Source organism: Aulonocara sp. 'chitande type north' Nkhata Bay, linkage group LG10 (assembly GCF_057382095.1).
Source record: "Aulonocara sp. 'chitande type north' Nkhata Bay isolate Kocher_YH1m ecotype deep benthic linkage group LG10, A_spYH_male_GT1.1, whole genome shotgun sequence".
In the NCBI taxonomy this organism is placed as follows: domain Eukaryota; kingdom Metazoa; phylum Chordata; class Actinopteri; order Cichliformes; family Cichlidae; genus Aulonocara; species Aulonocara sp. 'chitande type north' Nkhata Bay.
Genome location: NC_141353.1, coordinates 22,030,108 through 22,056,005, shown reverse-complemented (window position 1 = coordinate 22,056,005; position 25,898 = coordinate 22,030,108). Strand labels below are relative to the sequence as shown.

The window sequence follows — 25,898 nt, the reverse complement described above, 5'->3', positions numbered from 1 at the left end:
CTTCATCTGAGGTTGTATTAACTTAATCTTAAGAACTGGTGAAGACCAGATCAATATATTTAGTTATGCCCTGATCAAATGATGTAAAACAAAGAATCGGCAGAGGGTGCACTCTCTTTTTACCGTGACTGTATGTTTGATACAGATATTAAAAACACGCAAACCACTTTATCTGAAGGCTCAAAGAAGCCATGCTTGTTATTCAGACATTTGGAGTTTAACAGAACACGTGAATGATGATCGAAAACCGCATGGTGCTGCACTGAACATATGCATAAAACACTTAAGTTAATCACTGTAGGATCCAAACAGGATTCTGGATAAAGTGAATTTGTGTTTTTCATACATGAAAACGTTTTTTATGAGTTGTACCATGAACAGAAATGACATTTATTGCCTTATCTAGCAGACGAAGAGAAAGAATTATAACGCTGTTTTATTCACACTCACCTAACGTTCAACTCCAACCCATAAGCCTTTAAACACTTTCTCACTGTCTCACAATCAGTGAGGTCAGCTACAGTATTGGGCTCCGTAAACTGTCCATGGAGACCTCAACAACATTCAAGCTGGAGGAGCTTGGCATTGAACCACTGCCCTCTCACATAGTAGCTTTGACTGTAGTTATCTTCACATTAAGGAGCTCCTTGAGCTCTTATAAGAGAGGAAAAAACCTTAAGTATTGACTTATTTTAATGTTGAACTTAGCATAATTAACTTCAACTTGCCTTTGGAAGCAAAACAAGAACATTAAAACAAAAGTGGTATTTTATTTGACCACTAGGTGGTGCTTCTATTTCAGAGCTCTGTTGCTATTATTGGTAACTCATCTTGGGGGTGGATGAGAGGCAGCAATAAAAGAAACTCTGGTAAAGAATCTTAAAAGTCTAAAGAAATGAGGGAAAATAGACACGGGGGACATAAAATAAACAGTCCCAAACACAAATATTCTTTATAAAATTATTTACTCCAACATTTGCGTGTGTTCGTTTCTCAGTGAAGGGCAGGTAAAGCAGACACAGGCATTTATCTTCAAATGATTCAGCTGAGAGGGGCCGAGGACACATTTATGCAATCACAAAATACAACAAGATAAAGTGCAAAAGTCAAATGTGAAAAATAAGAGTCATATAAAGGTTAAAACCAATTGTTTCACATTGCAACAACAAACATTTATTCATTGCTTTTAGGAACAGTGTCTACTCGATATTTTTTATTAAACGTATAAATACACAATTAAGATATGAGATTCTGTACTTCTCTTACTAATAATGATAATTTAAGATTATAACTAAAAAATTTTCTTTAACCAGGTTTTTCATTTTTCATTTCCAAGTATCAAGTATAAAAATAATACAAACCAGTGGGTGTAGCTAAAACGTCTTGCCTGTAACGCTGAACTCACAGTGTTGAAGAACTACACTCTCCCTTTGCTACGCTTTCCTTTTTTTTTTTTAAACTTTCTGCAGCCCTGTGCAAATGTAAACACGCATGCAAACTCACACCAACACGTACACATCACGTTCATAGTGATCCACATTAACACGGTACTGATGTATCAGCTGAGCATGTCGTATTTACAGTAGCTGGTGCAGCATCACGCTGCCTGTACTTTTCCTTTAGATGAAATGAGAGCGCAATGCCTCCAAGTCCATCCTTTCTCTCTTCAGTGCCAGTTTTCTTGCTCTTCTTGCGTTTTCCTTTCAAACGTCCTCGTCTCCATCTGTCGATCTGTTTATGATCACTCTATGTCCCCTTCTTTGACTCCCACTCCTGGAAACAGTAAAACGGGAGCATGTGAGTCAAGCAGTTTTTGGTCCTCGCACACACAAACACACGCGCACTCTACCTTTGCCTTCTGCATCACATTCCCCTTGGAGGAGGCGTAAAGAGACGGAGGCCGCTTTCGAAGCTCAGATGCCGCGTTGACAGGCACAGTCTCCATGTAAACCTTTTCAACCTTACTGCCCTGCGCCTATGCACGAACACACAGGCAACCCCCCCAAAAAACAGTAAAAGTTTGATTTCACTTATTTGAGCCCAGTGATGTTACTTTAAAAACAACACAAGAAGACCAAAAGTTCTTCCAGTCAAAAGCAGATGGATTACTAAAACAAGCATACAAGAACACAGAAAGAATGAAGAGAGAAACACCAAAACAAGCAAACACAGAAACTCATTATAAATGTCTAAAATGAGAAACATATGTTAGCAAACAAACATATAAAGCCTGATAAAATAAAAGTCAAATAAATAAGGGCCATATGGTCAAATAAATGACTTGTCTGGTAACAGACACTGCACACTGATTTAAAGGATTTGTCTTAATACAGTCCCAGCTGTTCATATGAGAAATCCCTCAGCTCATGTTCTGGACAAAAATCAACCGTAAATCTTCACTGAAGCTCATATGAACTTTTAGCAGTCGTTGATATTGATGTATTTTTAGTATCATCTTTTTACCTCCATCCTAAACAAAAAACCTCACGACTGCATTTAAATGTATGTATGTAAAGAACTCTTATAAGAGCGTTTGTATATATTTTAAAGTACATTCATTAAGAGTTTTCTAAGGAGAGCTTCAGTTCCAGCTGTAAACAGATGTGTGTGTTTGCTGCCTACCTTGACGTTGATCTTGGTATCAGTAGGTGGACCCAGTGCCCCTCTAGCCAGTGACTTCTTCAGGTTTTCTTTGACCTCTGTCAGTCTCAGTTCCAGCTCCACCCGTTCCTCCTCCTTCTGTTTGCACAGTGTTTCCAGCTCAGCTAACTGCTTTTCCACACTATTACCTGAACACACACACACACACACTCATAATTAGGACCGCTATGAAGCCTACGACTGAACAAGCGCTGTGTGTGTGATTCGTCTCTGACCTGTGCCGCTCTTCCCCTCCTCCTTCAACTGCCTTTTCTCCTTGCGCAGGGAAATCAGTGCATTTCTGAGGTCCTCCTTCTGCTTCTCCAACTCCTCTTTCTCTCTCAGGTACCGCCTGGCATCCTCCTCTGCCCGTGTCTTCCCATACCGCCCATACTGATTCACATCTATGATGTGAAAAAGAAGGAAATGAAGACAGATTTGGCCACATTTGAACCCAAATCACTTTCATGGAGACAGTCTAATGAATTATGAAATTAACCGAGACTCACTGGAGGCATGTCTCTTAATGGCAGCTTGTTGTTCAGTTTTCTCAGAGTCCCTGCTGGAGAACGAAGCGTGACGTCTCACCTGGCCTCCTCTGCTCTCCACATCCACTTCCTGCAACAGAATAATTTAATGAATTCTAATTAACAAAATGTAATAGAGGAACTTTAAGGAAAAGGAAAATACTATAAATACTATATGTTTATATGACTGATAAATGTAAGCTTTTTAAAGATCGGATTAAAAAAGAAAAAAGAAAACATATTTTGTTAATCTATTATCCAAAATCTTATTAGTAGTTTCACTAGGGCTCCAGTGAAGCTCAACACAGAATGGTATTAAAATCCTAAGTTACAAAAAAATGGTGTTTGTATTCTGTAAATTTGCAATAAATTTCAATGAATGAATGTAAGAGAGAGGAGAGGATCAGTGAGGAGAGAAAGAGAGTAGAAGCAGATTTAAACATCTCTGTGTCTGCTGTGTTCAATATAAAGGTTTTTGTATCTCATCACTTGCTTAGAATTAAAGAAAAATAAAGTTTTCTCACCGCAACACTTTCATAGACCTCATCGTAAGTTCTGGAGTCTATTGAAGCACTACTGGAGGAGTTAGCTGTTGTAGCCCACCTGGGAGAAAAAGAAGAGGAAGATATATGAATATAAAAATGAGTATTTCAAAATAAAAGCTGTAATAAAAGACTGTTGGGTAAACATATGCACAAAAACGCATACTGTTGACTCACAAGAAGGAGTGTCTGGCAGCATGCCGTATGTCAGTAAGTGTGTCCACATCGATGTAATCATAGTGCAACTCTTCAGGGAGAGTGCTGCTGCCGGTTTCTGCAAATAAAACTCCAAGCCAGCGGCCAAGATCCTCAGAGCAGCTGGCCTGAATGACACACAAACACGAACAGACACACGCACATTTGTTAGTCCATGAGCAGAAAAATGTAAGGTGTGGCATGCCTGTGCGCACACTGATGATACCTCTCAGCTATATCAACAGTGATGTAACCAAGTGGCACAAATAAAATCAGTCTGTATATACATTAAATCTCCTGTGCTGGATAAAATGATTCAAGATCTCCTGCTTCACCTCCAGAGCTGCCAGCTCGTTGCCTCCCTGTAGGATGCGGAAAGAGAACGGATGTTTAGGTCCAAGCCCGCCTGGCATCACCTCTGCCCCCTTGAGTGGCACCACAATGATTGGGGGTCGCTGGTCCCCAGGGTCCTTCTGCAGGTACAAACTTCCACCCCGGAGCACGCACCACCGCTCCCTCCAAGAGCCGCTCAGACACACGCTCAGATATCCTGATGAGTGTGTTAAAAAGAACGTATTTACATTTTATTCATTGTCATATAATGTACCCAACACTGTTTGATGTGACGTTCGGTTTCTGGATCTAAATTAGATGTTATTATCATGAAATTAAAATGATATGATGTTTTTATAAGTTGTTATATTGGCATGAATGCTAAAAATGAGTCATTTTAGCTTGTTCTTAGGTGTTGGCTAGGCAAACTGATGATGTCATAACAACAGATATGGAATAAAAACTTCAGGGACTTAATATCTACTTGTGCCCATTACAGCACATTATAATTGTTTAGCTCCTGATCATGGAGGAGGAATTCGTGGACAAATATTTGGTGTATTATAGGAAGAATATGTACAATAACTTTTACATCTCTACAGTTATAAGTTTTTTTCCTAAAAGGCATTTTTATTGTTCTGAATTGTGCATCATCAGCATTAATTTGTCCTTTAACACTCTTTGACACTGATGTCAAATTACAAATGCTAATGGAAAACAATCTAAACATCAATCAGCCACTTAGATGATTCTCTAACTAACCAGCCATTCAACAAAGTATTCATCAGGTCTTCTCACCAGAGCGGGGGTTGTCATGCTGGCCAGAAGACAAAGGAGACTCTCCTGGTAAAGGAGGTTTCCGCTTGGAAAAGGTGATGATCCGATTGATTTTCCTCCCAGCTGCTCGGCTCATCGACCCGGTCAGCTCTGAAAATGCTCCACGCTTCCCCCTGTCTGAAGTCAAACACATCCTGAAGTTGAACTTTATAACATCCAGCCAGTAAAACAGACAATGTTGCCTCATCATTTAAATATCATGCTGTTATTATTTTTTTAAGTTTTACATTTTATCAGTTACAATGTAACAAAAACATGATGAAAACTGGAATAAAGTAAAAGGTCTGAATTCTGGAAAAAATACATTTTTGAAAAAGACCCTGCACCCAAACAGGACTCATGAAGCTTTTGAAGAAATAATATCTTGTTATTTCAGAGATGGCTTGTATTTATTCAACCAGACCCCGACAGCCGGTTTGCAAGTTCACTCTGAATGTACCAGGTGCTGCAGTGCACTGTTCACACTACTTCCTGATGATGTCAGTGGGAGACAATTGCAGGAAGAGGACAGGAAGGATGTCATATCTGCTCGAGCCTCACTTCCTGTCTCTCCCTCTCTCTCATGTCTCTTTAGGATCAGAGTTCCTTCGTCCGTAAACAGATTTGAAACAACTGTTTCCCAATTTCACTGTGTTTGACCTATTTTCTAACCCAGCACCAAGGATCTCCCTGGTTTATCCTTCCTGATTTTGTAGATAGAAAAACAAAAATATTGTGTGTGTGTTTGCTTTTGTAGCCTTGTGGGGACCTGAGTTCCAGACCCTGAAAGTGGGGACTCTTAGAAACTGAGGAACCATTTGAAGAACCCTTATTTAAATATTTATGGTTTAAAAAGATGCTAGACTACGTAAAACACTATTCACACAAAACCCATCAACAACCACTAAACTTTGTAACAGACATACAGTTATCATTTACTACAGAGACGTTGCATCACAGTCATTTACATTTCTCTTAAACTGTAACTATGTTGGTTTCTCTATGTTAAAGATGTAGAATAATGGAGGGAAAAAATCGTCTCCCTGCCAGTTATTAGTTTACCTTTTTTAAAATTTGCTACAAAGTATCAATGAATGAGTCAGAATAGTATTACTCATACAGTGTTCCTCTCTTTTCATAAAAATGGCAACATAAATTAAGCTAGAAGAGCAATGCAGTATATGATGTGTGTTACAAATATACTGAAATGAATCCTTTACCTCCTAATCTTACAACACGTGAGAGGAAGGTGTTATGCCTCTCCCCACAGATCAACAGTGTGCTGCATCTGCGGAACTGTGCCTAAATACCCTTTAACAACCATCTATCTAAATGTTTGTTTTCACTGTGAAATATGCCAACGAGACCAGAAAGATGCTTTGCTGTGATTTTAAAGAGCATGTAAAGTGTAAATCATGTTGAACTGTCCCAATATATCTGTGGTAACACTGAGAAATTACCCACAGACACTAATCTAACGTTAAATCTCACTATAACCACCGATTTAACCTGCAATAACATGTCTTGTGCTATAATTACTGAGAGTGTACACACAAGAAGCTTATTTCAATGAAGCAACCACAATAAAAAAGAGTCGGTTGCAACAAAAACATCTCAAAAACTGCTGGTGAAGGTTCACGTACTGAGTGAGTCAGTAGTGTCTCGTCCTGACCCGTGTGCAGTGGCCTGACTGTCTGCTGTTGGCCCGCTGTCTGAGTCTGAAGCCTGTCTCTCAGACTGTAGCACCTGGCAACAAAAGGAACAAAACACTTTTACTTCTCTCTTTTATAACATTTGAAGAGAGGAGACAAGGAATAGCAAAAATTGGCACATTTGTCTTTCCGTTTTCATGTTAAAAATAAAAATAAATAAAAATTAATGTATCCTCTGGGAGTATGACTATTTCTTTCTGCCAACGTGGGGTGTAACTGCCATGTCAGCATGCATTCAGTTTGTTCAGGACTTGAAGCTCTTTGAAACCAAGGCAACTCAGCAACCGCAATAATCACCTCACTCACTGCTTGTAAACTAGAAGCCAAAGGAATAGTTGTGTCATGCGTGGGCTGAAAGAGGGTGATGTCAGCGACACTGAAATGTTAAAACTGGGGTATATATTCAGTATGCCACAAATTACATTTGTCATAGTAAGACACAGTAAGAGCACAGCGTTAGACCGGCATTGGGGCTCCTCATTAAGTCTGTTTTATGGGAAATTTTGGTCTTTGTGGCAAGACCACAAAGAGAACACTGCGGACAAACAGTCTGACATTCAAGGACATACGCAGATAAGCACACTCACCTTGTCGAGCTCCAGCTTCCTCTGTATAATTGGAGAAGTTGATCCATCCAGCCCCTCAGTGTTGCTACACTGGCTGCCAACATCGTGGACCACCTGAACAGAGAAAAAGAAAACATTCATTTACAGGCACAGCCTTGTGTCTGCTCATCTGTCTCAGCACCGTGCCTCTAATGAGGTGAAAAAAGGTACCTTGAGCCATCGCTGGGCCTGTTCTTTACTCTGGACTGCCAAGACTAGCGCTTCGCCCCCAGGTAATGAGAAGCGCAACTCGTGACGCTTTTTCCGGCCTTCCTTAGGGACATAGATGACGTTGCAAAGATTCAGTGGGAGCTCTGTGTTGGGAGAGCTCTCTTTGATGCTTTTAAAACACTGTGAAGGAAGAAGTCAAGAACATGCATTATTTGAGTAAAAGATAATCTATGTAAGCCTAGCCTCTTACTGTTATAAGCTGGAAAATAACTGTGTAAACTGTGGCTTACAAATAAGTGTGTTCAACTGTCTGATTCACCATAAATAAATAAGGATTTACCTTGAATAACACCAGAAAAAGACAATTCTTTGATTTGAATGATAAAATAAACATTAATAAACAGCAGCATCTATTTACCTGCAGTTTATTGTCTCGGACAACAACAAGCTGCTTAGCCCACTGGCCAAAGCGTTTCTTTCGCAGTAGGAAGGCACAGATGCGGCAGTCTCGAACCGGTCCATCTGTTCTTTCCTCGGCTGTCCATCTCTGAGGTTGGTCTCGGCCCTTTGCTTCCTCTTCCTCTTCTTCGTAAGACTCGTAGGAACTACTCAGAGCATCTGAGTCATTGTCTGAGTACCAAAGCAATTATTGTTTTACAGAAGATCCACAAAACAAATTGTGATTCACAAAATCCTAGCTCTACTACTAGACATAAACTAGCATGAATAAGGGTCAGATTAAGACTCACAGGAGCTTTTGGGAGGCCCATTCATTCTGGTGGTGGGGTAGTTATTGTCAGCATCTTCATAATAGGCGTCCTCCACAGAGTTCCTGGATGCTACAGGTGAATAGATAGAGTATGTGAGAAAGCAGAACCAAAGGTACTGATCTGATTACCATTATACATGAATGCGCACACACATGTGCGTTTGTATATGCATGTGTTCATACTGGTGGTAAAGTACTGAGGAGTAGATCCCGGATCTAGAGGAACAGCTTCTTCATAGTAGTCATCAGGAAGGGGTGTAGTTGGCAGAGGAGGAGGAGGAGTGTCAGTTGGGGTCTGAAAACCAAAGGTAGCTGCTGAACCAGAACTGGGGGTAAAAGGAAGGCTGGTGTAGGTAAGTAGTTTCTGTGAATGACTTACAGATTTATTGGGATGAGTCTTCTCCTCTTCATCCTTGTGCTCTTTCTGCTCCACTGGAGATGCACTGAGCATGTGCAAATCACAGCCTGATAGGATTAATCATGATTAACTTTATAATTTTATATAAACAGAGGTATAATGATTGTAAATACATACACAAAGGATTTTTTTGTAACTGAACCGAACCGAAGGTATTTTGAAGGACTACTAACCAAAATCCTCAAACAGAGACTCTACAAAGCTCGTGCCATTGCCATAGAGACAGCTGTTCATGTAGACATCAGAGCCGTTCACTGTGGAAAAGACAAATTATCAAGTCAAGTCAAGTCAAGTCAACTTTATTTGTCAATTCTGCCACATGTACAGGACATACACAGAATAGAAATTGCGTTACTCTCAAATTATGGATTAAAACCAGGATCAGAGTTAGGGTTACATAGCCTATAGCTTTTAGGTCAGGATTAAGAAGGGCTATAGAGACTGAATAATGAAGTATAAATAGTATTTCATCTGCAATAAAAATTAGATCTATGGTGACCTATGTACAGGGAGTACAGAACTGAGATTGAAAATCTTTGTACAGCAAGAACAAAGAAAATGTGTGTGAAAGGTCACAGAAAGGTTTGACAGAAAAAAACAGATACAATGATGCGAAATACACAGCAACTATTTAAAAAAGATGAGTATGGACACGACAGACTGGGTCCAGTCTAATATTTGTTTTCTGAGACCATCGGGATGTTTTGCTGTTCTCATTATCCTCTTTGCATTTCATTATCCTCTTACACGGATCCTTTTATCCTCCCCGACATCCTGTATTCTTCCAGATAAAAAGGGATTTGTCTGTAAAGACCTCAGCAAGATTTCATGTCACAGAGGCTGCATTTTGTAGCACAACAACTGCTGCACTCTCTCAAGTTGAGCAGTTTCAGTGTGGTTGGCTAAACACAGTAGGGTCACACCATTGCAAACAGACAAAAAAAGAAAGACATGCTGTAGTACTGTTGATGTGACACTTCTGACTTTTTTTTCTTTTTGGCTAAACTGCTGCCATCACACTCAGCTGAATTCATCCTGAATAAATAAAAAAACACTTCTACATTGAATATTCTTATTTCTACATTGTATTGAAATAAAGTGCTGCTTTTACTATTTTTGTAATGCCAGGACATCAAATGCTGCTGTTCTATCTGACCTGCTGGTGTGCAGAAGGTGTTTCTTGGCACTAGTGAGACAAGTCTGGCAATCAAACTGTTTATAATGCATGACTTTTTTCTAATGAAACACCATTTTAAATACTGCCCTGATGTTTCTGCAAGTCATATTTCATCCTAAAATCGTTTTACCAAAACCTAACCAAAATGCAGATGTCCAAAAGACAGAAACTTCAGTCTCTAGATGTCCAATCTTACAGTAGAACTATGCATGCTATAAGAAGCCAGTAGCACCTGACAGAAGAGCAGGAAATAAAATAAATAATAAAAGTAACACAAAAGGGCAATTTTATTATTACTGGGCTCTATCTGAAAGATCAGATCTTTATTATCTTCAAGGGAGAATATATTACACAGTCAGTGGAAATCACAAAACCATCAATCAAACAGCAACATCAAAATCATAGTGAGTGACTTAAAAACAATTGGAAGTTTGGACAAATGAGTTTTTCACTTTATTGATGTAGTCTATCTGCAGCCAGACCTTAAACTGCTTAGACTACGGCTGGCTGGACCAGCCAGGACCGAGTGGACCTTCTTCGAAGTCCTAAATTTAAACAATTGGGAAAGGTCATTCAGTGCAGTTGACTAAGTAAAGAACTGTAAGTTATTTCTGTGCTGTGTGAAATGTATTAACCTGTGCTGTACAAGAAACTGTACATGTTAAGAAATATTAACCTGAGTTATTTACATTGCCATCCTAACATTGGAGATTCTGTACCTGACAGCTGCAGTGAGTCCAGGATGTTGCGTATGGATGCCATTTTTTCAGCGGTAGCAGGACTGACCGTCTCGTGGTCCAACATCTTCAGCAGAGAGCCTAACTCATTTACAAGTCGTTCCATCACAACTAGAAACCACAAAAACAGACATCATGTAATACTCTTCTGATTTCAAGAACCACCAGGTTATTCACTTCAACTAAATTTTATTTATATCAATTCATCAAAATATTGTAATGTAAAGATCCCATAATATTAGAGAGAAAACCCCAACAATATGATGATCCCCTATGAGCAAGCACTTGGAGACAGCGGGAAGGGAAAACTTTCTTTTGACAGGAAGAAACCTGCAGCTGAACCAGGCTCAGGGACAGGCAGCCACAAACGGGGTGAGGGGAAAAAGAAAAAAGGAGGGAACAGAGAAACAAGGACAAAACACACACTATGGGAGGGATAACACAAAGTGCAATGCCTTACAAAGCCATATAATGAATGGGGAATGAGAAGAGATAAGTGGAGAAGAACTGCTCAGTGCATCATGGGAAGTCAGGGAGGGATCGTTCTAACTGTATGCCTTATCAAAACGGAAAGTTTTAAGTCTAATCCTAAAAGTAGAGAGGGTGTCTGTCTACTAAATACAAACTGGGAGCTGGGTCCACAGAAGAGCAGCCTAACAGCTGAAAGCTCTGCCTCCCATTCTACTTTTAGAAACTTTTAATAACCACAAATAAGCCTGCAGTCTCAGAGCGAAGTGTTCCGTTTATGATCATATGGTACTGTGAGGTCTTTAAGATATGACGGCCCTGATTATTCAAGACCTTGTGTGTGAGGCGAAGTTTAAATTCAACAGGGAGCCAATGAAGAGAAGCTAATCTGGGAGAAATATGATCTCATTGTTAGTACTCTCACTGTAGTGTTTTGAAACTCTGAAAGCTTTTTAGGGAGTTTTTAAAACAGCCTGATAATAATGAATTACAAGAGTCCAGCCACAAAGTAAAAAAGTATGAACTGTTTTTTTTAGCATCACTCTAAGAAAGGGTGTTTCCCATTGAATTTAGCACATGAAAGAAAGCATTCTTACATATTTGTCTAATGTGTGCGCTAAAGGATATGTCCTGGACAAAAATGACTCAAGGATGCCTCACAGTGTTACTGAAGGCCACAGTAATGCAATAGATAGAAAGTATCTGGTTAGACAGCATGTTTCTACGATTTTAAGGATAGCAGTACAATAACCAGATTTGTCTGAATTCAGAAGCAGAAAACTGGAGGACATTTAGGCCTTTATGTCTTTAGCTGCTGTAGTCACATTTTATAGATAAATATAACTGCGTACAATCTGCATGGTAATAATGCTTTATGCAGTTTTTAAGGCTATAATATTGTCTAAGGGAAGAATGTTTAAGGTAAAAGCAATAAAGTAAAATCCTGAGTGCTCAGCATGGCCATCAGATCATCACAAGGCCAAACTGTCAGTTCACAAGTGGCATGAAGTCAGTTTGGAACTCAGCTGTCAGCTGCTGCAACAGCTGACAGGGAAAAGATTTTTAACATCCTCTAATGTCACCCTGGTGATTTTGTCCCGCTCGGAGCAAGCCTTTTTGGGAACACAGCGAGTTTTCTGTGTGTCACTACTAAGCGTTAAATCCGACTTTCCACGTTGATATTTTGTGCTTTCTTTGAAAAACTTACTCTTTTCACTCCTACATCCTGTGTGGGTCAAGCGTGTGTGTCCGTGTGTGTGTTTTGTTGACCTTGACATTGTTTCAAATGCCCTGACACACTCTCACACATCCTGCCTGCTCACAGCCAACAAAGAGGAGGAGGAGGAGCAGGAGGGGGAGCCGGAGAAAAAAGAAGGTGAGGAGGAGGAAGCTTCCTTCCCTAAAGGAAATGGAGCCAAAGTGAAGAGGAAAATGTATAGCTTCACCACAGAGGACAGGAGATGGTTACCAAACTGCTTGAAGCCCCAAGTTAGTTCATTTACTTGTTTACTTCTAAATATAAGAAGATTGAAAGGCGTATCTTAGGATTAGTCTGAACCCGGAGCAAGCAGCTTTTCTTCTGATATTGACTTTTAATTAAACACTGAAGACATTAGAACTGCTTCTCTGATATTATCCACTGTTATTTGATGAAGTATTATTCATACACTTGAACAGGTCAAGTGCAACCAAGTCTAAAATAGTTTCATGTCCCTTTGGTTTCCAGTGGGAGGTTTTAATAGCCTGTGCTTTTTATGTGGCTTTATCCACACTGGAAAGATTATAGTTTGTGGAAACATTTAAATTTTGTATTTTTTGGCATTAAAAATGTCAAATTTACAGTTCAGTTTCATTCACAATACAAAGCAGAAAGTTCATAGCTGGAAAGCTGGAAAAGCAACAGGATTTTTCAGCAATGATTTGAAAGAGCAGACTCTTTCGCCTCGTGTCCCTTTTTACAATCTGATCCACTTAATTTTATGGCTTTGTTAAGAAGAACATGCTTCACAATGATTAGTCAGATCAATAAGCTTTAGTATGTTTACAATTTATTATGGCATAAGTACACCTAAAAAAAACATAAATAAATGAATTGCCCATTCCCAGAAAAGAAATGGAACAAGGGTTAAATAAAAATAAGATCAAAACAGTCTGTTTTCCTCACACACAACGTGAAGACAGAGAGAGTGAGCGAAAAAGCCCTGACTCTCCCACAAGCCTCTTCCGCCTCCCCCTCTCACTCGGACAATACTCTATTGTCTCCACAAGGGCCAAAATTAGATGGCCACAATGCTCGGCAAGACCAGAGCAAGCAATCGTATTGTCGGAGTCAGAGACTCCCGGAGAAAACAAAACAGGAACTAACACACAGTGTAAGAGGGGCGTGGTGCAACGCAGCTGCACGGTCTCAATCCACGGGCATGCAGGGTTGTATCTCCAGCAGCTGTGTGTGTGCGTGCGTGTGTGTATGAGTGAGTGTACGTGCGAGTGCAGCTGTGGTTTCCTGTCTTTGCTGTCGACAGGAGCTTCTCTCCCCTCCTTCCTGATCTTGACTCTCCTTCACTTCTTCCCACTTTCCCATTTTGTGTCCTGCTGTTTCTGTTTCTGCCCCAACATCTTCTCTCGCTGCATGCTCTCCCTCCATCTCTTGCCCATACTCTACATTTCTCCCAAACCAACTGAATAGAAAGATTCCTATCTGATGGGTGCTCAATTTGCAGATGCATTTTGCTCTACTTGAGGAAACGTCAATTAAAAAACAATCAACAAAGATCTTGAGTAATCAGACCAGTGCTCTGATCTATTTTCTGCCGGTCTCAAAGACACGCACAGTCAAGGACATCAGTCTGCTCTCTCTCTCCCCCTCATCTCTGAGTCTATATCTTTATTTCTCTCTCCTTCTATTTCCCTCTCTCTCTCTCAAGGGACCTGAGGGTTCAGAAGCTGAGAATCAGCTGTTCTGCAGGATTGTGGTCTGTCTCACCCACAGAGGGATCTTTGTAATCCCCCACTGCCCCACGCACCCCCACTCCACCCAGAACCACACACATGCAAGCACATACACACACACACACACACGGCACAAATTTCCTCTTCAAATCCTTTTTTTCCCCACTGATAGACACGATCATTCACTTAACTAAGAGGAAGCACAAACGCTCACTGTTAATTCGTCTCTCGCTTCCTCGTCTGAGTAAACATACAGTCACAAGAGTACAAAGAGGAATGTGTTTGTTTGTGCGTCTTCACGTTCCTTTTTCTGTGTGTTTCCACAGACAGACTTCCTGATGAAGATCAGTCATGAGACTCGGGCCATGCGACTCTCATTTGGACTGATTTAGTGTGTTTGGTTGCAGCTCAGAACAAAACAACTGCTACTTACTGCTGCTGCTGCTGCCGCTTTTCTCGCCGCATAATACCTATAAGCAGCAGGTCAAAACAGGAAAGACACTTTGGCTCTCCTAAACTGAGGCTTTCGTTCCCATCCATTATAATTCGAACACACCAATTAACATAAATCCAAGGCTACCCATCCTCACTTGCCTCTCCCATTCAAAATATCCCTCCATGTTATAATTTTACCAACACTTCATGACTCAGAAGTACTCTATATGAATGCACTGAACTGTACTGCTTTTTGCTTCCATAGATTCTGTTACCTGATTGACATTAATATGTGTAACAAGGGTAATTTAAGACATATACTCTACGCAAAAACCGTATGAAACTGTCCTCTTCCTGCCTCCCCCACACTCCTCAGCACTGAGGTCCCTCCAGATTGCACATTCTCTCTGCCACTCCTTTCTTTCCCTTCCTCTGAGATCCTTTTCCTTCAACTCCTCTCCCTCGCCTGTCTCCCTCTGTCCCTTCCCCAGACACCCATCCTCTTCAGACAGAGGCCAAAGTTCAAGGCTTGGCAGGCCCAGCATCTCCCACTAAGACAAAAGTCTACTTCAGAGACACAGCATCCAGTAATTCATATTTTCGTGACAACAAAAGATGGTGTCAGTGCTTGCCTGGGGTTAGCGTTCAGTCAGACACTTTAAAAAGTCCACAACAAAGATAGCAAGATACTTAAAAAGAAACAGCTGGGGGGAAACAGTAGACGAATTCTTTTCGCATTCTTTTAGTATCTTATCATTTTCTGCAGATAGCAAATGGTGTGGAAACACAGGAAACAGAGGGGCACAAACGACTTTTATAAATACTGAAATTCTTTATTTGCCCAGAGTGGAATGAAAATGGTTTGTAAAGATAACGCAGCAGCCAGAACACAGTTAGTATGAGTTGTGAAGGCATGAAATCTGGAAATTAGCTAGTTTTGTTTCTTTTCTTGAACTAAGTCTGCAATAATCCTATCAAGTGCACACGATTTAAAATGACTGGACCAGTCCACACTTTACTGTTACTACCTGTCATCACTGTCTTTCACAAATGCAAACACTGAGGCGTACGTACACACACAGACACACGCACCCACTCAAAGGTTTTATTTTTTATTGCTTTTACGGGGAGTGACAGGGTGATGATGAGGACAAAATATCAGGATTCTCTGTTTTTCCACTTTGGTGGCAGGGGGAAGCTGCTATCATCACCACATCAGCTTAGCTTCCACCTACACCAGACACACATGGGACACATGTACAGACCTGCTGCTCTGTTGCGTTTCTGTTACAGAAAATGTAATCACAGCTGATTTGAAGCGCAGCTAATTCTGGCTTCGAGCTGCAGTCTCACTTCCATTCGTGAAGGTTATATTTCTGTGTGAAACACAACTTGAAATCCAATCAAGAGGGAGTTGTGCACTTTCTGAAAATGGAGCGAGGGGGTGTGTTGTGCACTGGAATGAATCGTAGAGGAAAAGGGATTTTAAGGCAAACGTGGCAGAGGTCAAGGCTTGTGACACATATTAAACTGAGGAAAATCATATGTGCAAATGCAATAAACCACTTATAGGCAGAATGCACGCAGAAACAGTGTAAAATTCAGTGAGGGGTATGTTTACCTTTTTAAATTAAAATAGGCTTGTGAGAAAACTTTGCAGCTCTTTAATCTCTCCTTTATCCACAGCTCAGAATCTACCAATTTTTCCCAGCCACTGAAGCTCTTGCAATATTTTGCCAAATCTCCAGTATCAAGTATTCACACATTTACTGTGAGAATATTTTCTCCTGCAGTGTACAGCTGCTCCAACCATTTGGCTGTGGATTTGCCACTTGTGTCTGAGTGCTCCATGTTTTTCCCCTCCAACACATTTTCACATTGGAAAAGCAGAAGTGTAAATAAAATAACTAAAAGGGCAGCGAGCCCAACGTCTGCCAAAGCCAATGCAGCATTTTCCAGTTTTTAAGGAAAGAAAAAGAAAGTGATCCAGGTGCACAACAAAACTGAATCAGTTCTTCAATTTGTCCATGCGCAACTTTTCATGAAAGTCAGGTTGATAGTTTTTGTTTCATCCTCCTGACAAACAGACAAATTTACAGACAGAAAGGTTCCCTGCTTTTACAGGGAAGAATAACATAGCTTTTATCCTATAAAGAATCACTTCTGATTTGAATGGCCTTTACTAGTTAGCAACATTCGTATCCGTAAGACACAGGTGGCCAATGAATCTCTTAATTAATAATTTATAAAAAGTGATGTGTATAGTATGCTGTAGCCTTCACAATCACCTGGTCTCAAGATGGAAGAACATCTATCTGTGATTTTAGATCAGCTTGTTAGACAGTGTGAGCACCACCATCACTAAAACACCAAATGAGTGAGAATCAGTTGGAAAAGAGACCTCCATTAGAGATCCAGAGATATTTAAGTTTAGTGCCATACTGTGGCATGTAGTGGCCCAACAATGTTATTTCTTTCCTTTTATTTGTCACCTGTCCATAAGACAAAAAAGATTGGCTTATTTACATTTAGCTGCTTCAAAAGACGAATTATCAATAAATTCACACAAATCTTATAATAAAAAGAGATGAACTGCACACTTAATAAAAATACAGTGAACTGGGGAAGTTATGTGTTATAGGATGTTAAGATGAGATGAGATAAGATAAGATAAGAGTCCCAAATTCCAAGATAAGATGCTTAGAATTTAATTCTGCAGCTGCATTGAGCTATGCCATTGACATCCATTTACATTTCCGTTTAATGCAAACTGCCTATTTAACCAGTTACCTCTGTGACAAACGAACCCCCTTTCTTATTATCTTTCAAATTAAGCCCCTTCTTCATCACCTGGTCTCCCGTAAAGAAGCTTCCTGTTTGCAACACAGTGGCCTGAAGGGTTTTGAAACAGAGCAGCCATTCAGCTGCTGCTGCTTCCCACCAGCAGCGCTGCTTCCAACAGGGCACTTTTCTGTTGGTATCAGATTGCATCACTCTACCTGAGGATACCTCCTCCATCCACTCACACAGCGCACCACCCGGCGCGTGGCTGTATGACATCACTCCCCACTCCCCAGGAGTCAACCGGCAGCGAGGCGCGAGTCGCTCTGCTCGCTCACTGTTGAAACTTGAGAAACTTGAGACAGATGCTGCTTCTCCATTCACGTGTGTTTAACGAGAACCCAGATGTATTAAAACCACCCATAACATCGCTTTTGTTTGGAAAAGAACTGTATATCGTATCTGATACGGTGGATAATGTTTTTTAATGTAACCAGTTGTTTCTGTTTGGGTTTATGAATGTGGCCTCGCTGTGGAGGAGCTCTTGCATTTACACTGGTGCCCACCCAACCTATGGAGGCTTTATCATAAAGTATTTACAGTTACCGTGCGATACATGGATATTTACTTACCACTCTGTCGTTTGGAGTCCATGTCTTCAGATGTTCTGAAGTCTGTGCCGCCCTATTTGTTTCCAGTAATAATCCCTCAGTTGCTTCGGTTACAAGTTCTGCTCATGTGAGAAGAGTTGTACCCGCATACACAGCGGAGGTCTGTCGGCCTCTGTGGGGCCAAGTGAGTCAGAGTGGCCGCTACACTTTTTGAGTAGGGGCTGCTTGTTCATCATCAAGAGTCCCGCTGGGTCCTAGTGCTGGTGGTGTTCTGTTACAGATCCACAGTGACAATAGTCATCATAGCATTACAGCTTGGTAGTAACATGGCAATACCGGGGTAGTAGTTTGGTACGGAAGGCATAATACTCACATGATCATGTAATTCCTACAGTATTAACCAGACAACAGGTTTTTATTAGCAAATATATCTGGTTGGAGGCCGGGATGCATACTGTTGGGGCCAGAAATATGCACTTTCTTACTTTAAGAGATCATAAACCATAATTATTAAAGGCAGAATTATTTTTTAACGTTAAGAAGGTCCTTACTCAAGGATCATGCACATGTTTGAGTCTACAGTGCTCTGGAAAAGGTTTAAGCAATGCCTGATTTTCAGGAGCCAGACTTTCTTGGAATTTTTTTTGGGGTTTTTTTTTTGGTTTTTTTGAAGTGGTCTTGAGCAATAGTTCTCCAGGATTTCTGAAGGTCTTTCTCTTTTTTTCCATTTTCTTTGAAAGTCATTCATTGACTGCTTTTGGCTCCTTGGACTTCACCATTTTCAGAGGAATTTTTATTTGTTTGTGTCACGGGTTGCAGGACTCCGGAGTGCGTTGTAACAGAGACAGTTTATTCACAAAAATCTTCACCAAGTGTATTTACAGGCAGTGCGAGGACAGTGCTATATACAAGATGTGCGAGGACGGGTTCCAGGGCTCCAGGGAAAACAAGGGGATCACACACACGCTCACGCCAACCTCTCTCCGCTAGTGACCAGCCACCTCTTACACGCTCCACACGGGGAAACACGGGGACGGGTCCGGGGAATCTAGAACAGAGAGACAAGTGTTACTTTCTGAGGTGGAAGTGTGGGAAACTAGGGCTCGACGTGTACTGACAGGAGTCTTCACAACAATCCAGCGTTGAACAGCTGATCTCCTCCTTCTGATATACCAGCTGGTCTGATGAGGCCCAGGTGTGCATGATCCGGGAGGGCATGGGCCGAGGGCGTGAACCCGCCATGAGTTCCGCCCCGGCAAAACAGGGGAGGGGGAGAGAGATTGCTGATCAGTGCCTTGCCGACCCCGCAGGTCGTGACAGTTTGGTTGTTTGTTAGGACCCGAAGTCTGAACCACTCAAGCATAAAAAATAACCTAACTAAAGGAATGAAACAGTTTTGCTTCTATATACAAGTTAGCAAAGAATCAGTTTTGCAAAAACAGATAATTTGTTCCTATTTCTTTAGTCAAATCTATAATACAAAATGGCACTGATATCAAGGTTTGACAGGTATAAAATTGTATTTTTTTTTTTCATCCTTAAACTTGGGAAGTCCCACTATGGTGTGCAGTGTGTCCCTAAAAAATCTAAAGGAAATTGGAAAAGTGGGGGACAAAATAAGTAGAAGGGCTAAAAATAACTAAATAAAATCTACCTACAGCAGATGAACAATATCTGAACGTCACATCATTGCAAAACAGCAAGATATCTAGTAAAGACCTGACACGGGACCTGAGAGATGCATCTGGCTCTTCAGCTGATTATCTACTGTTCACTGAAGCATCATCAGAAAGGAAAAGTAAGTGGGAGAAAATAATGAGGTATGCTAGATTATACAAGAACTGGACTGAAAATTCCATTTTTGGTTTAAATCATATATGAACAAAGGGAGGTAAAACAGTGAGTTTCTAAAGCCGCCTAAAAACACAGTGGAGGTCTTTCAAGAAGCCTGGAAACTATTTCTTGAAGATGACTTATTAAAGAAGAGTTTGGCTGAAGGAGTTCAGTCTCTCTCACACAAAAAGTCAAATATTAATGTTGGTGTTCTTTAGAATGGTGAAAACTGTCTTTTTCAAGAAAAAAAAATCAAATCCAGATAGTTTTGAAGCTGTTGAGATAATTACTAGAATTTTGTTCAGCAATTTGTCATATGTCACGATGGCTCCACCATGAATATGAGACTATTAATATGAAATAAAATAATAATAACAGTGAAAATAATGTTTCATCATACAGAGTAACCCAGTGAGGTCTTCATGGCTGGCTGTGTTCTCTTAAATATGGATACTAATGGGTAAATTCAGCTGGTAAACCATCCATGTCAGGTGGTAAAACCAAAGTACAACCAGAAAAAAAAATAAACGTCTATGTTCATGATACCAAATAACAGCTAATACAAGTTTATGAATAAAAAAGATTGCAACGGTTGGGTGCTAATTCAGGTGGTGTAGCTGCAATAAATGTCACTCAGTTAAATAAATAATTGTATTTAAACCTCTCAGACTATGTATTATATTTCTAAAATGCACATTACTTTAATTAAAAAAATGTTCATATAGTAAACTCATATAAATTATTATTATTATGTGCACAAAAATACAAATCTGCCAAGAGATATATTCACTGATAGTCCTCCACTTTCCTAAAGCGTTTATCAAAATTCATATATTTTCCAGATAAGGAAGCAGCTCTCCGTACCCCCAGATCTGCAGTAAAACTGAACACTCTGAGAGATAAGAGAGGTCCAGGTGAAAGCACTTTAAAGATGAGCCCTTGATTAATGATTGTGTCAGTGAAGTCTAAAAATACAAACCATAGAACAGATAACATCATAACTTCTATTGAGTTGCATTCGAGGGTTGGAAAAAAAAATACCGCACACTAAATAAATCAGTGCATCATTTATTTAAGAGTAGCAGTGAAAGACATTAGGCTGTAAATGAAAACTCCAATAAACAAAAAGGCAAACGTTGTATATGTGATTAATTGCTGCAGCCTGTAAACACAAAAACCCTCCACTTGGTTCAACGGCATTACTTCACCTTTTACAGCCAGTTAAAACAAACTTGAGTCATTCTTTGCAACAGCTATCCAGTGATTTTTGTTTTAATTAGACCACTTTCAGCTCAGTCACTACATATTGCATCTGTTAATCACAAACACAAACCTTTACTTCATATTTTCATATTTCTTCCTTCAATATTTCCTTTCTTGGCGTTCCTTATATTCAGAGTTCTTCACTTTGTTCAGATGGCTTTTAAATATTAATAAAAAAAAAAATTCTTGATTAACTGTTTACCATCGTCTGTCATACACTCTCACACCCTCACACATACACAACATGTCAGAAAAAAAGTTTCAACTGTTGTCCAGCATCTGAATTTCAGGCTTGTTTCTTGAGAATAACTGCAAATACGAACAAAAAGCTTGGATTTCCATATATAAGTGAAACGCACACATCTTATTTTAAAGTGTATGGTACTAAACCCCCACTTCTAAACTAACACCTCCCAGCTCTGAGCCATGACGCAGCTCATTTATGTCAAATGTCATTTCAAAGCAAACGTCAATGGACTGTCCAGTCTGCTTGCACATGTAGAAAAGAAGTGTGTAATATGGCTTCAGAAATACTGACATCAAAAATCAAACATGTTGTTTGAAAAATGTAGACGAAAACCTTTGGTTTTCAAGATGTGCACATTATAAAAACACATTATTTATACACCATGTTCAGTAACCCCAATGTTGAGAATCACACAGTGCTCATTTTCTTGTCTTGCCAGTTTATCAGACTTTGCAGCAACTCTCACCCCCCAAAACTAGATTCTAGAACAGCTGACATACTTCATAAGAATACACGTTTTTTTGGCAGACCTGGAGTTTCTTAAAAAGCACATCAGTAGTTCAGACAAAAACTGTAACGCTCGTGTAAACACACTGCCATCTGCTGGTAGGAGAGGCACAAGCAACCCGTTGTAGCTCCAGTGAAGCTCTCTGCTCCTCTTTTAGTTTTCTACCACTCAGTTTTCCCTTCTTGGTGGGGATTTTTCCTCAATTTTGGCCACTTGGCAGACTTCACAAACATTGCTTAAGAAGTCCAAACACACAGCAGCTACAACAAGCCAAGAACATCTCTCTTCTGCCTTCTTATTTTGTTCAGTTCTTCTTCCGCTGAGCCATGGACTCAAGCTGGGTTCAGTGAAAGGATCTGTTGACTTTTCTCAGAAGAGTCTGACCTGTTTCTTCAGTTCATTTTGTTTCCACTGAGCAAGACGGTCAAAGGCAGACATGGACATGCTGAAGACTCTATAAAACTCCTCTGGGGAGAGATGACGCTGTTAGCAGGAAGAGACAAAGAAGATTAAAACACAATCTAATTTTTACATTTAATAAACCATAGAGAAAAAACATTAATAATGTGACACGACCAGTTGCACAGAGTTTCTAAAATTCATAAGTAGTGACCTTTACTGATATAGTACCAAATGAAAAGACATACAGTACTATACAAAAGTATCAAGTCACCCTCATTTCTGTAAAGTTTGCTTTTAAGTAGCCTGGCTTTCTCGTAATTTTAAAGTGGTTTGAGCAATAACTATCCAGGCTTTCAGAAGCACTTTCAATTTTTTTCTTAGGACACTGGCAGTTTTTTCTTAGTCCACTCCTTGTACCTGAGCCTGGAATTCAACATTTCTGAAGCAGTGCGGGATCATCTTGACAAACAACTGAACAAAAGGCAGTCAAAATCTTTGAATGTCCTTCAAGAGGCCTAGAAAGTTCAAGCTCTTTGGAACTGTAAAAATTCTGTTTTTGCTTTATGCACTCTATTTCCATTTACGTTTGCACGTGTTTCAGTAAATCACTGCACCTATTTCCCATTTTGTTAGCAAAATATAAAGAAATGAATGGTGACTCAGGACTTTTGCACAGTGCAGCACACAGGGAACACTGTGCTTTAAATGTTTTTCTCCGCTAATGATCAGTCTGTCCATTCAGCTTTACATTGCAGGTTGTTTGAGGCTACGGGCAACAACATCTGCCACTTAGTGCTTAGAGGAAGGCTCTGTATTCTGCTTTCTTTGCTGCTCTATGACTCGTAAAACATCTGCAGTGCTCATTGTGTCCAACATGAGGGACACTGCAGGGTTTTTTGTTCTTTAGTGTTGAGAGCTTTCATCACAGTCTGAAAGATCAAAAGCAACGCTTGATGTAGACTTTGTGAAAGAGTTGGGTCCTATAACAGGTCACCTCTAGTCTGGCTCGGTCCACATCACTGGGGAGGCGCTGCTGCCCTCTGACTGACACCACAAGGGCTTCATATGGGTAGATCTTATGAAGAAAGAAAACATATTATTAATACCTGTCAAAGGGTTGTTTTATTATTAATATTCCTGTAAGGTTCCTCATCAAAATGCACCATGGGTGATTTAGCTGAAACAAGTATGAAACGCTAAAAGGACTTAAAAGGACTTTAAATGCTGACTTCTTTCTAAATTCTTTACTGAAAATGATTATTTGAATGAGGATGAAAACAAAAACATCAGTAAAAATTTTGGAAATTCAGTATATATTTTAACATGTTTGCATCAGAAGAATCTGAATCATTTTGCATTTGTTTTACCCTCTAGTGGTCAAATGCAGTTACAATGCCAACAACCCCTAAAACTGTATATGAAGAAAAAAAAAGAACATTAAGTTTATTTTTTCAAATTTGTGATTTCACCAATGAAAATGTTAAGAAATGCTGTTTTTTTCTGGTGTTAATGAAGTTCTCGGTTGATTTTCTTTTTTATCCTAAAATGATGACTTTTAAAGAACAAGTGAGAATTATTTACAATAATTACGCAGCAGAATCAAGTCTACTGATGTCTGTTTCAGCATAATTCTGATCTTCCTGAACTATAAATTATAATCATCTAAATACAAACAAAAATAAAGCTTGAACGGTTTTACTTTACATGTATTTTTAATTCAGTGCCAAAAAGTACAAAAATAAATAGGAGCTTTTTCAGGATACAGCATGTGACACCAACATGTAACATTGTTACATAAAACTAAAAAGAAGAAATATATATTTATTGTGATTATATACAAAATAACTACGCAAACAAGATTTGAGCAACCAAAATTTTCCCTGAAGGTTCTCATCTATAGCAGGTGTTGTGATATCATCATGTTGCCAAGCAACCACCTACCAAGTTAACTGATGCCTTTGTAGTTTATGTGCCTATAACACCTTAAAAGCGTCATATGATTAAAATTTCACGACAATATCATGCAATTTTTTAACCACAAAACTTGAATTATGCATGCTATGTTGAGATACCATGTTGCCTAGCAACTGCCTAAAAAGGAGAAAAACTACAGACCAGACAATACTGGAGAATCGCCATGCACTAGTATATACACAATACATGACTATTATTTATTATTAACTTTCCAATTAGGCAGCTTGATCTTAGAGAGTACTGTCATAGTACTGTCAGCCTGTGTTTACTCATATTCATGAGTACACATATACTTATCTTGCCATAAAAAGACAAGGCTGGTACTGTTAGCTTTTGTTAACGTCTATTTGTGGGTTTGACTTTGCTGTCAGTAAAATGAGTCTGTCACCGTTACAATTTCTCTGGCTGAAGTGGGTGCTACTGAGTGAGATTAATTCATTATTCAGATTAAAGAAGCAACATCATCATTCTTATCCACTGATACAAACCTGTCACTCTTTGCTCAGCAACAGATTTCTTACTTTCTTACTTCTTACTAGCAACTGGATCTTACCTTATATTCTGAAAAGAAGGAGAAAAAAAGGAGTCACTGACAATTGCTGTTCCAACAGTTCTGACTAACATGTGTTAAGGTAGGCAATCGATCAAGAGAAAAACTCAAGTAAGCAGATTGAGCTGAGCAATAGGCTTACCTCTTATCTGCCAATTAACTGCATTAGTGCTGTCATACTGGTAATAATCTCCACCAACACTCCCAGGCTGCCGCAACAGGAAAGTGCATTTTAGGAAAACATGGAATAAAAATACACATTTAATATTTTACAATATTTTAGTGTTTTTTAGTCTAACAGCTTATCACACTAATGTATCGACAGCATCATGCCATTTGTCTCACTTGGCCTTAAGAAGCAACTGATACAAATGGGTTTCAGGTCAGTAGCAAATGAAGGACTTTGCAATGTATTACAGTTTAGCAAATGGCCATGTGTATCTTATTCTCTCTGACTCTTGAGAGGAAACCTACATTCATTATCTGTGGACTGCAATCATCAATTATGGGAACTTGGTTTTTGTCTCCAAACACAAGGCGAGTCATCACACACACATACACACACACACACACACACACACACACTCATCTGGTGTTGCTATCCTCGTGGGGACATCTTATTGACGTAATGCTTTCCCTAGCCGCTTACCCTAACCATCAAAAATAAATGCCTAATCCCAATTGTAACCCTGACACTAAAACCACATTTTGAGTGTGAAAAATGACTTCAACACCATGGGGACCTGGTTTTTGGTCCCCACGAAGGCTGTTGGTCCCCACCAGTATAGTAAATTTCAGATTTTGGTCCCCACCAAGATAGGAAGAACCGGAACACACACACACACACACACACACACACACACACACACACACACACACACACACACACACACACAGCCAAAACCCATTGATTCCTTACCCTGTTCAGTGCATTTCTGCCGTAGCCTGGCAACGAGGCTGATTTGGCAATGTAGGAGTCTGGCAGAACAAACAAAAGCACATAAACAAGCACATGAAGAATGAAAACTGATACCGACACACTTAAATTAGAATCAAGAGTACACTGCCTCTATTGTCTGTGGTGCTTTTGGTTTATTTATTTAATTATTTATTTGGTGGGGGGGGGGGGGGGGGGGGGGGTGTTACTTCACAGCTTCAAAATTTTTAATTTGATTTTGTCAAATACAGCAAGAAATAAACTACAGATACATTTCTGTATCTGATTTTAAGAAAGC

The 25,898-nt window shown here is 39.8% G+C and overlaps 2 protein-coding genes across 7 annotated transcripts in view; both read right to left on the bottom strand.

Annotated features, from left to right (window-relative positions):
• Window positions 1–521: 521 nt before the first annotated feature.
• Window positions 522–18,093, bottom strand: LOC147320877 (actin filament-associated protein 1-like 1). 2 transcript variants are annotated; one of them, XM_086309101.1, is made up of 19 exons: window positions 17,908–18,091; window positions 10,625–10,753; window positions 8,902–8,982; window positions 8,690–8,775; window positions 8,494–8,605; window positions 8,291–8,380; window positions 7,960–8,171; window positions 7,542–7,721; window positions 7,353–7,445; window positions 6,697–6,799; window positions 5,036–5,191; window positions 4,240–4,454; window positions 3,887–4,032; window positions 3,692–3,770; window positions 3,150–3,258; window positions 2,877–3,044; window positions 2,623–2,789; window positions 1,850–1,975; window positions 527–1,773 (listed from the first exon to the last, which is right to left on the bottom strand). In XM_086309101.1, the coding sequence occupies exons 1-19, from the start codon at window positions 17,927–17,929 to the stop codon at window positions 1,747–1,749; spliced, it is 2,301 nt and encodes a 766-aa protein (XP_086165227.1). In that variant the 5' UTR covers window positions 17,930–18,091; the 3' UTR covers window positions 527–1,746. The 2 variants fall into 2 exon arrangements, with proteins under 2 accessions (XP_086165228.1, XP_086165227.1); XM_086309102.1 differs by lacking the exon at window positions 1,850–1,975 and having other exon boundaries at window positions 522–1,773; window positions 17,908–18,093.
• A 2,681-nt stretch (window positions 18,094–20,774) lies between these two features.
• Window positions 20,775–25,898, bottom strand: part of LOC147320876 (actin-binding LIM protein 3-like) — a 63,067-nt gene continuing 57,943 nt past the window's right edge. For all 5 annotated transcript variants that reach the window (XM_086309093.1, XM_086309097.1, XM_086309096.1 and 2 more), the window contains 4 exons: window positions 25,583–25,641; window positions 24,806–24,872; window positions 23,134–24,674; window positions 20,775–22,220 (listed from right to left, as the gene is read on the bottom strand). In XM_086309093.1, coding sequence (XP_086165219.1) covers window positions 24,649–24,674; window positions 24,806–24,872; window positions 25,583–25,641 — 152 coding nt within the window. In that variant the 3' untranslated portion in view covers window positions 20,775–22,220; window positions 23,134–24,648. The remainder of the gene's footprint in view (window positions 22,221–23,133; window positions 24,675–24,805; window positions 24,873–25,582; window positions 25,642–25,898) is intronic.